The sequence below is a fragment of the Python bivittatus genome, unplaced genomic scaffold, assembly GCF_059951505.1.
Source record: "Python bivittatus isolate LINGU-HERP-01145 unplaced genomic scaffold, Pbiv_v1 ctg000210_np1212, whole genome shotgun sequence".
NCBI lineage: Eukaryota > Metazoa > Chordata > Lepidosauria > Squamata > Pythonidae > Python > Python bivittatus.
Genome location: NW_028277053.1, coordinates 704,051 through 717,239, shown reverse-complemented (window position 1 = coordinate 717,239; position 13,189 = coordinate 704,051). Strand labels below are relative to the sequence as shown.

Below are 13,189 nucleotides of genomic sequence, written 5' to 3'. Positions count from 1 at the left end.
ATGGTAACATGCTCAGCGGAGACTGCTAGCCATTCCTGTTAACCCATCCCTTCCTATTTTTGCATGGTTCTGAACACAGGAACACTACTTCCAAAAGTCATCTTGTTTAAAAGCTGTAGCTCAGCCTATAGGGGAAGGTCGAATTCTTTATAAGTAAAGGATACCCAGATTCAGTGCCAGGAACCACAGAGAGGGATGGGAAGACTGAAAGGTCAATGCCAGTCAATATATGTGGTACTAAGCTAGATGGACCAATGATATCCTTGGCATAAGATGACGTCCTATGTTCCTAGCCTTCAGCATTTCCCTTGCATTGCAAGCCGCTACCATCTTCAATCTTGCAACTGCAATGCAAGAATATCCAAGCTATTTATTGCACGAAGCCCTAAAGATGGCCCTCAAGAAATATTGGGAAACAGTAACTTTGGATAAGTGATTTAAACTTTCCTTTGGCCTATAACAATGAGACAACCTACACTTCTGAGGGTTAAAGTTCAAAGCCCAAGATTTTCTCTTTAAAGTTTTTACTTACTTTCCATTCAGACAAACTCCCAAAGGGAGGAGGTTTACATTACTCCCCTCTTCTTGCTTTCTTTACTATCCCCATCTTAACAGAAAGCAGGAAAGAGTCTGGGCGGCCTCAACAAATAAATAAAATGAATGCAAATGCAATTCTTAAAAAAAATAAACCAACAAAATCTTGGGTTCTGGTGCAAGAATCTTCAAGGAGTCAAATTTAAATTTTGGAAGAGTTTTATGTCTTCCGTGTGTCATAACCGAGCTCACAAATAGCAGGAATGCTTGATCCAAAGTTGGGGTATCTGTTGTGCTGGGCTTAGATGTTTTCAAAACACTCAAATGCAAAACTTCTGATGTGTTAAGACGCTGCTACACTGAAAGCTGTGCAAACAAAGATGAAGACATCTTTCAAACTCCTGTCCTTTAAAAGATGTGACGGGGAAACAAAAAGACCTGCAAAGAGGTCAAAGCAGCAATGCAACTTGAAAGGAAAATGGTTTGCGGCTCTTGTTGGATTCTTCTGTCCCCCACCCCTAGCTCTGCTCATTAGGCAGCCTAACCATTCTGGAGAAGTCCTTTTCCCATAGGAAAAAATTAGACAAATGAGAGGAGGCAGGTGAACTCTCCCGCAATAGAATTCCATAGTTCTTTAAAATGCCTCAAAAGGACAATAGCCCAGAGGAGATTTCTGGAGATGGACAAATAAAAATAAGAAAGCCAGTGAGATGGGACAGGATGCACCACCAGAGGTGTGCAGGCACACACACAAACACACACACACACACACACAAAGAAGGAAGATGGGTTTTCTTATTTTGCCTTACTTCAACTCATATTCATTTCTCAGCCAATTTACTCAATCATTTGGACACCAAGGTGGCAATCAAATTGGTTTGGTTCCTGCACACGTGCATGGGATGGAGAAAAAGCAAGGAGTCCACATCCCTAGAGCAAAACCCATCACCCAATTGGTGCCCACTGAGTGTGCAAAGCATGCCCCGCACGGCAAAGGTTTTCCACACCTACACAAAGCACATCTGAGATAAGAACCTCTAATGAGGCAACTGCCTCTTGGATGCAAGATCCCCCAAGAGAATCACTGGCCCAGAAAGGAGCAAATCTATTTCCACTTTCTTTCCTGCCACCTTCCACTACTTTTATAACAGAAGCAAACCTATTCCAGTGATTACTATCTCACCCACAGACAAATATAGCTCAAACTCACATGGGGATGGAGAAAACTAAAAATTAATTAAATGTTCACTCATTATCATCACTTATGCAATGATAGAAATGGAGTCCTATAAACTAATCCAAACATAGTAATAATTGATAGCCTAACAGATGAACAACAACAACAAAAAACCCTGAGCTATAATAGATTTCATAAAAACCTCAGCTGCTAGAATAGGGGACCCCAATTTTTACAGCCGGTGCACACTTTTGATGGTTTGGGAGCATATCCTGAGCGTGCAAAGGCAACAATGTCATGGGGATGAGGACCAGCAATTTTGGATGCAACCCACTGCAAAACACCAATTTCTGTCAAAGCAAACTGGTATTCTTTGAAACCTCTCAGGATAATCCTAACTAACCTTTTACGATCATGGTTTTCTAAAAGGGCAGGCACACCTCCAAACAAAATTCTAAATTTCAGACATGGATCATTTCTATTTTCTGTGGGGCTATGTAGCATGTAGGCTATTCTTGGGAATAAATGAATGAATCTGGAGACAGATGCTACACTTCGCAGTATATTCACATCCCTTTTTAATGTTTAAAATTAACTTTTTTTTTTTTTTTTGGTATGCCAGTGTAATTTTAACCTCTTTTACCCATGAAAAGCTTACATTCCTGGATAACTCAAGAGTTTTAAAATAAACAGCAGGCAAATCCATGTTCTGGGTAAACGGAGCCTCTCATAACATTATGAACTTTGGATCCACTGAATTCTGAAGAAGCCATTTTTAAAGCGTTTGCTTTAAAAGTTTTCAAGCTAATTAAACACATTAAAAGTTACAGTTGTATCAAGAAAAAATGTTTAAAAGATTTTAAAATGGGTCAGGGGGCCTGAGGAACACCAATGGAAGGGTCATAACATACTCTGACCATGTTGAAGGTCCCCGGCTAAGCAATCCAGGGACAATGTCTAGATGTGAGATTCTTTGGCTCAGAGGCCTGTATCTTTCATGGCTGCAGGTTGCTCCAGGACACAATGATAACTCCATAAAGAGCAGGGGCTGGAACTTTTGCTTCTTTTTTTAAGGGAAACCTGGTAAAGGTTGTAAGAAGAAGCAAAAAAAATGCTAACTGTTAAGGCATCCTTTTGCTTCTCACTTTGGGTAGAACGAAACCCAGCTCTTCTTAAAGGTAATATCCACAGCATTCAGGTTGTTAATATTTGATCAAATCTATACTGTCAAGCCCATGATAGAATGAGGGGAGGTTTTCCCCCCAAGTATTCTGAAAGAACATTGTAAACAGTAACTGCTTCGAAGATATTTGATGTTTCCTTCTGTATGGACGATTTCCTCCACAGAAGAATGACTAATTAAGTTGTAGGAATACATCTTGAGGGCCAACATAATTTGCTATTTCCAATGTACATCTGATTCAGAAGTTAACTCAATTTGGAAGCTATTTTTGGATTATAATTCTATATATTGGCTTATACCACTTCCAAAATTTGGGTTTCTCTTAACTGTAAGACTAGCTTAATTCTAGCTTTTGAGGATCTGTTAAATGAGAATTGTACTTCAGTAGCTTAGATAGAATTTAATGTAAATCTGCATCTTATTTTATGACATATAGTGTGTTGATTAATACTACTGTTGATGTTCATGTATTACTTGGATTTAAAAACACTCTGTGCTTTCAAAATGACGCAACAGATTCACTTATTTAAAATAACTAATGAAATATTGAAAATTATAACCTAATTCCATGATGCGTGAAAATTCTGTTTATTCCCTTTGTGTTTTATTTTTATTTTTTTCTGTATCTTTTCCCTTGTCTTCCTTTCTTTTTTTCAAAAATACTTAATAACAATATAATTAGAATGAGGGGAGATTTCTAAACAGGTCCAGTGACCATTTCTTCAGAATGGACTTTGCCAAATAAATCCAGTTGGATACATTCCCAAAATGCATATACAAAATATAGGCTAAATTACCATGCTTTCTTTTTTAACAATAGTAAAAGGTATTACAAAATAAGATTAAGAGAAGAAAAATAAATAAAGGGAAGAAAAATAGAAAGAAAAAGTAGAAAGTGCAGAAAATAAAAAAAGAAAAACTAAAGGAAAGGAGGAAGGAAGGAAGGAAGGAAGGACGGAAGGAAGGAAGGAAGGAAGGAAGGAAGGAAGGAAGGAAGGAAGGAAGGAAGGAAGGAAGGAAGGAAGGAAGGAAGGAAATTGAGAGAAGGTATGAAAGAGGGGGAGAGAGAAAGCAAGCAAGGAAGGAAGGAGATATTTAAGAAAGTTTTCTTATTGTTTAGTGATTAATCACGGTAGAGAAATTCACACTGGAGCAAGGGGGAACTTCTCTGAGATGCTTTCTACCCAGGGCTACTACTGCTCACCTCCTTTCTCCCCCAAATTACCCTTGCATAGACAATGATCTTGACAATATCAAAAGCCTTAGGGCTTTTGCAAAAAGAACTTCATCTTTCAGGCTACCAAGGAGATGGTTAGGGCCTCTGAGCTGAGATCTTAAGATGGGAAGCACCGCAAATCTCATCTGCAAGTTGATGACCTTGTGTAAACATCTAAGACCATGTTCCTTAATTAGGAGTCTTTCAGTACTTTGACAAAAGTGGGACTATGAGGGCTTCTGGGATTCCTGTAAATCCAGGAACACACACACACACACACACTTCAATGAAAAGGGCTTGCAAGGGTGATATCCAGCATTCTTGCAAAATTGCATGTGAGGTTTTAAAAATGATGCAGAGGAGAGAAAAGATAGAAAAAGATAGTGCCTGAAAATGAAGCTGATTCCTGAACGTCATATCTGCAACCAGCTGGGGAAATATGCAGGCTGCCTGAGGTTGATAGAACTTGTAGTCAAGCATATGAACACAATTCCGATGAGGGAATATTGTCCAAGCCATTGGTTCTTCCATAGCTTCTCATCGCTCCCCAAAACACTTGTATTCTCCCAGCCCTCTTTTTTTTTTCCTTTGTTGACTTTATGATCCACCACAAAAAAATGAGCAGAAGGAGGAAATGGGGTGAAGGAAGAAGCAGAGCAAGTGCCAGCACTGTTTCCACCACGGCTCGGTGTTTCCTAACTAAAGATAGTTATTGATGTACAATGCTGGCCTTTTACTGTGGCAGCAGAATCAATAAACTAGGAAATACTGCTTTTCCTGGGAAATTCTTTACTGGCTCTCGGATGGTCACAGCAGCTTATTCTTAAGAGATCCTTTCATATCTCCAATGTGAGCTTGGGTTGGATGTGCTGAAACTTTCCTGCCCTCTAGTGACAGCAACACAAAACGACAAAAAGCTTCACAGGACTTCTTTCCCCCCTCCCCTAACGCTTCTCTTCTGTTTTTTAAGAATGACCAAAAAGACTTCCCAAAGGTTGAGAACCCCAAAATTGGCCCAAATGACTTCAAAAGTGTATCTCATTTAAAATAGCAAAACAAAGCACCAATCCTAACTAACACATGGGCACCCATACGAAAGGAAACTCCAAGATCAAGGGGGTTTGGCCAGGGAGGACCATAAGGGTAGAAGGAAAATGAGGGGGGAGAGAGAGAGTGAGAGAGAGGACGAACATGTGAGAGATCAGAAGAATAAGTGTATCAGGATGAACTCCTTAGATTTTCCTGAAATTTGATTTCAAATCAAACCTAAGAGTCCTCATCCACTTCCTTTTAGCAATTAACAAAAGCATCGTTACACCAAGTACTATTATGGTTACAATTATATTCACTACTTATCAAGGTGATCTACAACGTTTTCTTCCCCTTCTTTTCATGCTGACCTTGTAAAGTAAGCTTCAGCCAAGGAACTGCGCTCAGCCCAAGATCACTCAGGAAGTCTCAGTGCTAATGAGGGATCTGAGCTTGGTTCTCCCCAGTCTTCACCCAAAGTTCTAACCACTATATTGAATAACCATGATATCCCGTTGCCTCTATAGAATTCAACTGCGCCTCCACAGCAGTTCTCAAAATGTGCATTTCCTCTGCAGATCAGAGGAAGAGTCTCCTTTGAGTTTGACTCCTGGTGATCTAGTGAACATATCCATGTCTTTTTCATGGCAACATTATGGAAGTCTTTGTCATTGCTTTCTTCCACAGCGTTATTTCAACTTCCCTGTCTGTCCTAAAGCCCTAAGATTTGCTTATGGTCTTGCATCCAAGTTCTAATCAGGCCTGACTCTGTCTCCTAACCCAGATAAAGTTGGCCAAAAGCTTCTATCCAGGTAACAGCCAGATTTAACTGTTGATATATTTTATCAAGTTTCTCCTCTACCCAGTCTTAATGTAAAAGGGTTGCGAGAAGCTAAGAAACAAAATATAATCTTTAAAATCATTTAAATATGATTTTAAATATGCTAAGTGATTGCTTATTTTTAACGGAGCAGGATAAATCTCTATTAATGAAGGATTGGGTGGGACAGGTTTACCTCTCAGATAATTCGACGAAAGCTAAAAGTGTGGCCATTTTGTTTTGAAAGGATTCCCAATTGATGTACAAGAAGTTATCACTGATGCAGATGGGCGTTATTTAATTTTATGTGCTAAAATAGCAGAGACTGCAATAGCTATGGTTAATGTTTATGGACCAAGTTGAGATTCTCCTCTTATGTTTTATGAATGTTTTCAACATTTGAATGTGTGTATTTATGATAAGATGGCCATACAAAGAGATTTCCATGAAATATTGGATCCTGAGCTTGACAGAAATACACCAGCACTGTAAAAACAGTCATTGGAGAGGGAAACAATTAAGACTTATATGGAAGAACTGATTTTAATAGACCCCTGGCGTATGATGTATCTAACTAAAAGAGAATATACATTTTATTCAAATGCAACCAGAATTTTTTAGGCTTGATTATTTTTTAATATCAATGTTATATCACCAAATTCAATAATGTAATATTAATGTTTGTTATATATCTGATCGTAGTGCAATCACCTTGAAATGTGTCTTTCAGAAGCCGGTTAAGGTATTGAAAAATTGGTATTTCAATGTTTCCCTGTTGAATGATAAAGAATCCATACAACAAACACAGGTTTTTCCTCTCTTTTGTTATTAATTAAAAATCAATCAAATCAATAAACATTTTTAAAAATGTTTCCCCTCCACCCATGAAGATTGTGTTCCACTGTAATCATATCAATGATGCACATTTAGGACAGGAGTTTTTCTTTTGCTTTTTACAAAAATGTATGAACTAGATCAATATTTAAAATGGATAGATTTCGACCGCGGCTTCATGACAGTTTCTTTTATAGCAAACCTTTATATTTTGCAGAAGGTATGGGGTGCGTGATATGGAGAAGTTCAGTAGCTATAAAAACAATCCCAACAATTAATGAACTCTCTTCAGAGGCGTCCATTTTCTCCAATTACTTTGATCAGAATTGCATGCAGACCACAAGCATCTTTCTGGGGCAGGAGTAGGAGTGGCCAAAAGCTGACTTTTTTCTGCATTTGGCAGGATATAATGGGTTCAACTGCAAAATGGGTATAGTAAGCCTTGGAGATATCAAACGTTTTGCACTTAATATAGAAACTGTTTTTAAAAAGAGAAGGACATGGGAATGCCACAGAAAGACAGAAGGAAAGAAAGCACCTGATCCATGGAGGTCAAGTCCAACTCGACGCAAAAAAATAAAACAAAAGAAAACCAACAATTATTTCCATTCATTCTAAAAAACAGAAAACCTAAATTTGATTAAATTCAAAGTATAATTATTTATTCAGTTCACAATGAAACCCAAATTTTCTCCACCTGCAACATTAAACAGGTCACTTTGACGGCAACTTTTGAAGAGACCCATCTAAGGCTCTTTTCTCTTCCACTTGGCAAACCTTCACAATGACATCATGGATACATTAACTTTGCCCCACTATAGTTTCAAGGAGAAGCTAAAGAAGAACAAAAGTGAGAGACAACCTTAAAAAAAAAAAAACTATTCCAGTAGTTTTAAATTCCAGGAAGTTCCTTGTAGATTTTGGGTGGATTTGATCTGTGCTAAATCATTCCCAGCACATTAACTGTGATATATTATTGATAGACGGTAATCGTAAAAAGTGGAAATAGAGGCTGACATCACAACATATGTTCTCCTGCCCAGAAATCTGCCAGACTTACTGACAGATTTCAGTATGCCTGCTTCCAATTTAGAACAAATTCACAACGACGTAGTATTCTTGCTGTAGAAAAGCTGACAACAGCTCTTCACTTAGCAGGGCTGGCAATGTTTGATGCAGAAAGAGGCTTCTGGAAAAAGGATGCTGTGCAAAACGGACCTTCATCCATATTCAGCTTACCCATCTCTCTGCTTTTCATTAACACAAGCATCTGGTTGGCTTTTTCTAGCTGAAGAAAAGGGGGGGACCACAACTACGGCGACAAAGAATATGTTACCTTCGGTACAGAACATCTTCTTCGGTTTGGCCATCGCTGGGTGCAACATTCGCCCCGGAGGTATAACATGGAACATCCAAGAGAGGACCCACAAAAAAGATAAGAGGGGTTGAGAAAGTTAGTTACCCCACAGAGTAAAAATCCACTTTATGCTCTTGACTGTCAAATCCTACTTCAAGTATTGCTCCAATGCTGGGCATATTTTAAGAAGAATGCGAATTGGAAAGAGTTCCCTGAAGGGCAATGAGGTTGGTCAGAGATCTGGAAACAATTGTACAAGCAGAGACTAAAAGAACTGAGAATCTTTAGCCTTGAGAGAGAAAAAAAAGAACTGAAAAAGGAATACAATTACACCCCACAGAAAAGGGTCAAGATCAATTGTGAGCTGTCCCATAGTGCTGGCCAATGAATTATGTTTGAGTGCCAGAAAGTTAGATTCCACAGTTTGACAGTAGGACAGTAGGACCCTAACTCTAGTTATGGACTCCTTTCAACTCTCAAATATAGGCTGGACAGATGTTCATCAGGGATACTGTAACTCCTTTCCATGGTTCGTTTGGAGCATATCCTGGTGAGGAGGAGCAGAAAATCTTTCACCTCACAGGGTTTGCACCTTTCCTTGACTAGATCAGCATGCAACGTAATAGCAGCTATCCATGGGATCATATCCTGCTCCAAAACCTTTTCCGGATCATGGGCAGCGGTGACTGAAGATGGGAATTTTCAGTGGGGACATCTAACTCGGTTTTCTTTTCAGAGCCAGATTTACAAAGCCCCTTGTATTTGTCCAAGCCTTTGAATTAATTATTAATATGGGATAATAGGAATATGAATATTGCTGACCTCTTTTCATATGCATTACTGTTGGAATTTGACTGAGCAGGGCCCTGCATAAACGGAAGGACTGCAATTCGGCACAGATGTGGCACTGAAGAATCTAGAAGGGTTTGTAATTCTCACCAATCCTTTTTACCACCTTTTCCCAGCATCTGTTTCCACACTCTTTTGGAATGTAACCCTTCAGAACAGTTACTCAGGGAGCTCAGAGTGTTGTAGGTAAATATTAAAAAATGGCTCCCTGTGGAGCAACCTATGGGTAGTGTTCTGTTCCCATTATCCAGAATCCAACTGTAATGGCTTTCTCAGAGGACGACTGATTACAAAATATTGCAAACATTGAAGATCTGCACATTCTGGCTGCAGAGATACTAGGTCTAGCTCTATGCTAGGGCTGAGTTGTCCTTTGCCTTATATCAAAAAACCATACACACTTTTAGTTCAGTGATATTGGCTGCAAGAGGAAGTGCCCAATGGACCTTATCTGGCATTAGAAGCTAAGCAGCATCAGACCTATTTGGTACTTAGATGGAAAACCATCAGAAAATCCCAGAGCTTTAGGATATACAGGGAAGTTGAAATTAAGCTGTGGAAGAAAATGACACATGACTTTCATATTGTTGCCAAGAAAACTATGCAGATGTGTTCATGAAGTCACTAGGAGGGCAAGTTGAACTCAGAGGAGATTCTACCTTTACTCTGCAGGCATCTAACTTTCTTCTTCTCTAAATCTTGAGAACTACTATGGAGATAAAGGTGAATTGTATAGAGGCAACATGATATCATGGTTATTCAATATAGTGGTTAGAACATTGGGCCAGGAATGACTAGGGAGAAATGGGTTCAGACCCCTCATTAGCAGTGAATCTTCTTACTGTAAGTGATCTTGGGCTGAGCACAGTTGCTTAGTTGAGTCTTACTTTAGGGGATCAACATGAAGACAGAAAGAGGATGAAAACTGTAGACACCCCACCCCCCGATATATCCCCTAACTGTAAAAATGATGGCATTTGGCATAAACATGTTTTTGTTAACTGCTAATGTCAAATGGATGACAGTTATTAAGTTAGATTTGATTTGAAATCGAACTCTAGGAAACTCTAAGGAGCCAGTCCTGATCCGTATGGGATTGCCACCTGCTCTTCTGTCCTTCTCTTCTCTTTCCTGGAAGAAGGCAGTGGCAAACCTCTTCTGCATTGTTACCAACAAAACAACATGGACACATCCACCTAATTAATAGAGGATGAGCTCAACAGGAGAGCCTTTTATCTTTCATTTAGACTGACAAACAGTGGCTTTTAAAAGTTTTAAGCAAAGCTTTTTGCTCCCCCCTCCCCCTTTGGCCTACCTGGAGAACCTTAAATATCCTCCATCGCTGTACTTAAAGCCTTCCCTTAATGGATCCCAATAGGTATACTATGAATACTTCACCTGGCACCACCACACACAACCACAGATGCCAGCCCTGTGCCCATCTGTCCTTCCCACAAGGAAAATCAGAATGGTTCCTTGGACTACTTACATTTCTTTTAATATCTCCCTGTTTCACCACAAGTCTCAAATTCAGCACAATCACACCCATGTCATCCTCCAAGCTGTTCGGGTCTTCCAGTTTTAGGATCCTCTCAGTAGTCCTGGATGCCAGAAAAGGAAATTACACTCAGCTAACAACTGGAGCCAAGCACAAGCAGACTTTACAGGGGGGGGGGTTCCTCCAAATGTGGGGGCAGAAACAATGGGTGGAAGATTGTTCTTTCTCCAGGGGAAAGGAGAAATTCATCAACAATTTCTACCACTTAGTAGCAACAGAAGTACCACTGCTGGAAAAGCTCTCTGGGAGGAGTTCCTTCCTGAGAGGTCTCCCCCATATTAAATGGGGGGGGAGGGAAAGATTGAAAGACAAGACATTCACATACATTCCTTGGCCACCTTGTCATAAAATAAGTGAAAGAACATAGCACTCTATCTATGGGCATTTCATCTAGATGATCGTCTCCTTTCAAACAAATTTCTAAAGCAAATTATTTTTCACCCAATGGAACAGGAGTTCCTTGACTTTTTGAAACAGAATGTTTTTAGTTTTACCTAAAATTAATTGCCACCAAAAATGGCAACCACAGCTGAAATGGGATAGATTAAGCTAAAGATTACAGGCACCATCGCTGCTTAACAATTATTTGGTCCCCTCCAATGTTCTATACCTTTACCATAATTTATTATTGCTAATGCCTTGTAGACAGATATAGTTATATACAGAGATACAGACAGAGAAAAAGATAGACACAGACATCAACCCACACATACATACAGATGCATATATTAATTTCAGGAGCTAATGTGAATTAAGAAGCAAAAATTATCCAGAACATTTTATTCTGAATTGTCTTGCAATTAATCTAATCCATCACATCATCATCATCATCATCATCATCATCATCATCATCATCATCATCATTCCTTTCTCTGTTTCCAGCTACTGTTTCAAGGATCCCATGGGAAAGACATTACTGCACTGAGCACATCTAGAAGCAAAACTGCCTTCATAGTATTCAGGAAGGTAGAAATGTGAACAGTCCATGTTTAATTTAAAAGCAAAACACTGAAAAAGACTCCAATATTCATCAAGTCATACAGAATGCTACAGTGCCGCGCACCTTAAGTGCTCTGTAATGGATAACTGGTTTTTGAAAGACAAATATAAATGTTAGATTACCTGTTCAGTTCCAGTTTGTGAAGCATTAGAACTGCTGAACCCATAAAATCAGAAGAAGTCAAGTCTCGATCATATACCTGATGCATATGGAATGGGAGAAGAGAAGGAGAAGGAAAAAAATACAGATCTGATTATCTGTAAATAATTTCTGCCTGTCAGACAGAAAAGCCAAGTTCTTTTTTAGATCAATGTTTGCCAATGAAACTGAACCAAATTTTAATACAGCATAAAAAGGAATAAACTCTCAGTCTCCACAATTCATGTGCTTGGTTTTTGTGGCTATTGTTGTTGCTAACTCTGATTGAACTGTTTTCAAAAATATGTACCATATTTCCCCAAGGAAGCCAATATCTTGCTTGTTCCCCTTTCCAATTGTCAACCTTTATCAATTACAAACCAAGAGGGGTTTTGCCTCCCCCTGCAAGCTACTTCTTATTTATTTTTACAACTATAGTTCAGAAACTAAATATGAGCGTGTTTTGGGAAGAGAAGTACTTTAAAAAAGTCACGAAGTTTATGGTTTCCCTGGTTCTAAGTGACAAATGCCATGTTTGTCTCCTTCAGGCAGGCCAGTCCTAACAAACAGGCCTAGAAAGTCTTCTGAATTTCTCCACCTAATTTGGAGTTAGAGAAAGCAAGAAGTTTTCTTTGAGGTTCTCTGTGGAGAAGAGATATTATTCAACCAGCTCTCAAGGATAGGGCCCACCACCACGACTGGTGGGACAGTACACTGCTATTGAAAAAGACCTTTGCAAGGAGGTCCCACCTGAGATCTTCCCTTGACACCGAATGGAAGTATGGGAAGCCACGATAGGAAGCTGTTTTGTCTCCAGCTTAGCAGGACTGGGTCACAGATTCTTTTGGATTCAGAAGCAATGACCACCCCAGTAGGAGTACTTAAGGCAGTATAATTCCAAGAATAAATCCAAGACAGTGTAAGAAAATAACATAACATGAATATTCAAGAACGCAAGAATACAAGATGGCAAAGAAAGAACGATCTTAAGCCCCTTCAGCCAGCCAGGAAACCCCAAAAGAGATGATGGTGGGTAGACCCCTTCAAAGCCACCGAATATGCAACACCCACTTCATGGAAGACTTATTATATAGGCTCTGAACCACGATTACTCACACCTGTTTCCCATGTCTCATCTTACTGGAGTTTACCAAGGACAAGTCTATCTTATCTTGTGCTTGGAATGCTTCCTCTAGTCTTGCCGAAAAATGAAACCATCAAGGTTAGGGAGGATTTGTTTCTGCCAGAGATTGATGAGACCATCTCAAGGTTATGGAGTATCTGCTTCCCAAGGTTTTGGGCTTGAAGATGACAAGATCATCCTACCCTACAGAGGTGTCCCACCAAGGATAGGGCAAAAAAAGCATGATCCAAATATAACTCTTTAGTAACTGAAATAAATTGCTTAATTCTCTATTACATACTCAACCATGGGAATATAAAGTTCTATGTATCATGCACTTAAGGGAAACACCACTGTCCAATTCCTCCTCG

General features: G+C 39.3%; 1 protein-coding gene across 1 annotated transcript in view; it reads right to left on the bottom strand.

The window, feature by feature from the left end:
* Positions 1–13,189, bottom strand: part of MCTP2 (multiple C2 and transmembrane domain containing 2) — a 132,211-nt gene that overhangs the window by 78,111 nt on the left and 40,911 nt on the right. The window contains exons 6-8 of the mRNA XM_088139178.1: positions 11,680–11,756; positions 10,489–10,600; positions 8,130–8,165 (exon numbers count right to left, since the gene is read on the bottom strand). Coding sequence (XP_087995304.1) covers positions 8,130–8,165; positions 10,489–10,600; positions 11,680–11,756 — 225 coding nt within the window. The remainder of the gene's footprint in view (positions 1–8,129; positions 8,166–10,488; positions 10,601–11,679; positions 11,757–13,189) is intronic.